This window comes from Phoenix dactylifera, chromosome 14 (genome assembly GCF_051530095.1).
Source record: "Phoenix dactylifera cultivar Ajwa chromosome 14, Ajwa_hap1_PhDact_Kaust_v1.1, whole genome shotgun sequence".
NCBI classification, from domain to species: domain Eukaryota; kingdom Viridiplantae; phylum Streptophyta; class Magnoliopsida; order Arecales; family Arecaceae; genus Phoenix; species Phoenix dactylifera.
In genome coordinates, this window is record NC_143203.1 from 15,217,291 (window position 1) to 15,221,583 (window position 4,293).

Consider the following 4,293-nt stretch of genomic DNA (forward strand, 5'->3'; position numbering starts at 1 on the left):
AAAGGTCGACCAAAGTCTGATGTGACGTGGATTTCCAGAGCACAGTTACAGCGCCTTGACCCCGATCTTATGGAGCAGTACGACAGCCGACCAGACTTGTACTCGACGGGGTCGAGTTTTTCTCACCCGGGAGGAGTTGATGGGGACATCAGAGCCCTTCATCCAGATGATCCTAAGCCTCCGGATTGAGCCAGACGCATTTATTTGCATATTTATTTTATTTTATTTCTGGGTTTATTTGCATTTAGGGATTTATTTGTGGTTTATTTTATTTCTGGGTTTATTTGCATTTTAGGACTTATTTGTGGTTTATTTGTGTTATTTGTGGGCTTATTAGGATTTATTGTTGTGTAAGGGGGTTTATGCAAATTGTGTATTTGGGCCCTATATAAAAGGGACTATTCTCATGATTAGGGTTAATGAAGAATTAAAGATTTCTTTTCCCCACGTCTCCTCTTCTTCTCTTCTCCTCCCTTCTCCTTCTTCTCTTCTTCTTCCTCCTTCTCTTCCCCTCTTCTCCTTCTTCCATTTAAAACTTGGTCCGGCATCAGTATGTACTAGAAATTCATCGAGTGTGTATTACTTGGACATGAACTATGCATTAGTAAACATGATATTTTGAAAACTATGGATCAATTTACTTAGATGTGTATTGATTTGTTTGGATATATGTATTGGATCACTACTAATTATGTATCGAAGAAGCTTAAAGTATGTATCAAAAGTCCATCGAGTATGTAACATCTGGATATGTACTATATAACAGTGAATACGATATTCTGAAAACTATGTATCAATTCGTCTAGAAGTATATACGAGTCGTTAAATGACTAATTTGTTAGGTGTTTATCACCTAGCAATGTACTGCACTAGTAAACACAGCCCATGACCAAGGGAAGGAAGGGATTCCATATTTTGAAGAAGGAGAAAGAGACTCGGGAAGGAGGAGGGAGGCCTCACGGATGAATAGAGATGGAAGGATAGCATTATGAGGAAGAAAAGAGGAATTAATACATGTGAATAGCCTCATGGATGATGCTTCATGTTCTTTTTTTTTTTTAAAGTTACAGGATGCAGAGACTTTATTAGTAGGTTTGATTTTTAATTTAATATGTATGCCATAAGATATCCGGCAAAAAAAAAAAAAAAAGGAAAACCGCTTCATGCAATCTTCCCTAATGTGTGCATCAATGGATTTTTGTTCCTCTTTGGCAACACAGAGCTGAGGATAATCCGGTGACCAACTCCTCTCTCTATCTAGAGCTGATGGGGTGTACTTATCCTATAGATCTTCTTTGAAGCTTCACCTACTATATTCTCCACTAAAAACCAAATCAGAAACTTTGAACCATGCATCCACATAACCTTGTTTCCATCCTACCCAATCCACTTGCAGCAGTGTCCTCCACGTCATGGCATACCAATGTCTTACCCACCCATCCAAGGCTTGGAGCGGTTGAGAGCTGATAAACGCGTCCCCGTCCCCCCCACCCCGGGCCAAACAAAGCCTCCTACGTACGTTTCCGTGAATCCCAAAGCTAGCCCATGCCGTCCTCCAACCTATTACCAAATAAAAATAAAAACTAACGACAAAAACTATACCTCGTTCCGCGTTTCCAGTCGCCGGAAGTCGGCACCATGGACCGGTTTTTCATGTCCTGCCACAAGCTCAGATACAACGCGTTCCCACCGCCACCTTAAATCGCTCCGCGTTTCTTTCTTTTAATAAGACGTTGATCGTGGCGTTTCTATTCTTTGCTAATATACTAATCTTTACGCGTTTCGAAGAGACAGATCATTGGACCGGGAAACCTTGTGCACTAAGGAATCTATGCTTATTTAATGGTCAACCACTTCGATCTCCTTCCCATCATCACATCTTCATATCTCTAGTCTGCTCAAGACAATCTCATCTTCTTTCCTTTATTTGGTCTGTAACTCACTTTAATCAGCATCGATAATGAGTTACTACGATCAGCAGCAGGCTCCTTCTCAAGGTACTCTTCTTTCTCTTGAGCTACTTAATAGCATTGGTTGCTTTCTTCTTGTAGAGATTGTGGTAATGAGAAATTGATTCTAGAATCTTTTGGGCTAGATTAATGTGGTGCATGCTCCTTGATGACAAGATGGAGGAAAAAACGTTTTGGGGATTCTTGGTCGATGCTGAGGAAATTAGAAAATTTGATGCCTTGGTATCAGATCGACTCAAATCATTAGGGTCGGGCATTAAAATTAAAGCATGGACCATCCTGTATTTTGTGTCTTTTGTATATATGGATGTTAGACATTAGTTGGTGCTTATGGATTCGATAAATATATTCTCCATTAAAAGTAGGAGGAAGTGTAGTCTGAGGGACTTGTAGGGTTGATGTTTTCGGAGAATTGGCCTAGATGAAGAAACACAGAATTAGTTTTTGATGAAGAAACACAATTATTTTATTCGGTCCTTTTTTTTTCAGATCACTCTAATAAAACATGGAATTGCCAGACCCAAAAATAACTAAATAAAATAAATATCAACAACAACAACAACAACAAGGACATTGATATGTTTGACATAAGAATGGTTTTTGTTGGGCAAAATACCTACGTTTTTGTTGAAGGTCAACAACATAACAAAGAACATACATGACCCTGAGTTTTTCCTGAAAGTTAAAAGACAACAAATCATGTGACCAGGGAAAATTTCGTTGAGATTCGTTTGATTGGGTAATGTCAAATTAGATTGTAATTTAATGCTTTACAAATTTTGCTTCTTGCTTATTGTTTCCATGATTGGTTTAAATATTTCAGCTTATCCGCCGCCAGCCAATGCCTACCCTCCCCCAGGGCAGGCGTACCCTCCTCCAGGGCAGGCATACCCTCCCCCAGGGCAGGCATACCCTCCAGCTTATGCTGCACCTCCTCCGGCAAGCTATCCAATGAAGGAGGGGGGAGAAAATCCCCAACCAGCTCCTGCACAGACTCAGAACCGTGGCGATGGCTTCTGGAAAGGATGGTAAGGAGCTCCTGCTGTGATCCCCTTCCTTATCGATTAAGGGGATGTTTTGATTTTGATATGATATTTCCATTGTACAATCTATAGATTCCTTCTGCAGTGGAACACTGGCATTGTGCTGATCAAGTTGTGCTTGTGTTTCTTGTTTTGCAGCTGTGCTGCCTTGTGCTGCTGCTGCGTTCTTGATATGTGCTTCTAAGGCTTAGGGAGAGGGAACCTTCAATTTATTCCGCAGCATTGCTTTCATCTTGATCGTTTTAAGCTCTTCATAGATGTTACACCACTTTGTCAGCATGAGGGGGACATCATGAATTGCAAATGTGACTGATTATTATTTTTTCATATTGTAGCATGAAATGTACTGTTAGTTTGATTTATTTGTATGGCATAGCTCCTTCTCTTTTGAGCATACTTGGATTTCCATAGCCAATTGTTCTTTTTCTGTCATCAGCTAGATATTAAATTGCAAGCTTTATCTTCTCTATCCATATGAGATTGGTTCTATTGATCAAAGCATGACTCTTTGAAGTTCGGAAACTAAAAATAATATGATCACTCTAAACCTATCATTACCTTCTATGGAGGTGTTGAAATTCTGACTAAGGCAAACATTAGGCAAGAGAAGAGTACTCCTCGGTGCCATGGGAAATATTCTGCATCAGTTCAACATCCTATGACCAAAAAAACACTTCAAAGTCCTCCGGAAAAAATTTTTGAGGAAGACGTTGCTGATTGATGCTATCTGCTTTTCCTTGTCTCCATCTTTTAATGCCACTATGGACACATCAAAAGAATAATAAAGACTAACTTTAGGATGGAGTAAACGGACTAAAAAATATTCACCACAACTCTTCTCCCTCAGTATGGACCCATCAAAAGAATAATAAAGACTTACTTTAGGATGGAGTAAACAAATTCAAAAAGATTCACAACTTTTCTCATTCAGGATGGAAAGATAGGAACAGTGGAATAGAAGAGTATTCATAATCTCATGGACAACAGTGAAGAACAATTTCTTCTTGTGAAATTGACCAAACTTAATTGTTAGGATGGCTCAAACTTAATTGACCAAATTAGGGCCAAAAATATGAACAAATGCATAAGTAGTGTCACAACCCAGGACCTCACCCAAAAAGATTAGCTGCAAAATATTATTTTGGTTTCTTGGTCCTGTATAAGTACCCAAGATCTACCTAGTATATAGCCGATGTCGAACTAATTACATACCTATACAATTCCTCATATACTCTTTCTATTTAAGCCTAAGCGTTCATGCCATGCTAAGGTTCAAAATC

General features: G+C 39.2%; 1 protein-coding gene across 1 annotated transcript; it reads left to right on the forward strand.

Annotated features, from left to right (window-relative positions):
• Nucleotides 1–1,836: 1,836 nt before the first annotated feature.
• On the forward strand, nt 1,837–3,407 carry LOC103697134 (uncharacterized). The gene is made up of 3 exons (XM_008778936.5): nt 1,837–1,997; nt 2,794–2,998; nt 3,152–3,407. Exons 1-3 carry the CDS (start codon nt 1,961–1,963, stop codon nt 3,195–3,197), a joined length of 288 nt encoding a protein of 95 aa, XP_008777158.3. The 5' UTR covers nt 1,837–1,960; the 3' UTR covers nt 3,198–3,407.
• The last annotated feature ends 886 nt before the right edge of the window (nt 3,408–4,293 follow it).

Bases quoted from the DNA above. Each gene is read 5' to 3' on its own strand.
- LOC103697134 (XM_008778936.5), top strand. From the start codon at position 1,961: ATGAGTTACTACGATCAGCAGCAGGCTCCTTCTCAAG. The intron at 1,998-2,793 runs GTACTCTTCTTT...TAAATATTTCAG, and splicing joins GCAGCAGGCTCCTTCTCAAG to CTTATCCGCCGCCAGCCAAT. The intron at 2,999-3,151 runs GTAAGGAGCTCC...CTTGTTTTGCAG, and splicing joins GATGGCTTCTGGAAAGGATG to CTGTGCTGCCTTGTGCTGCT.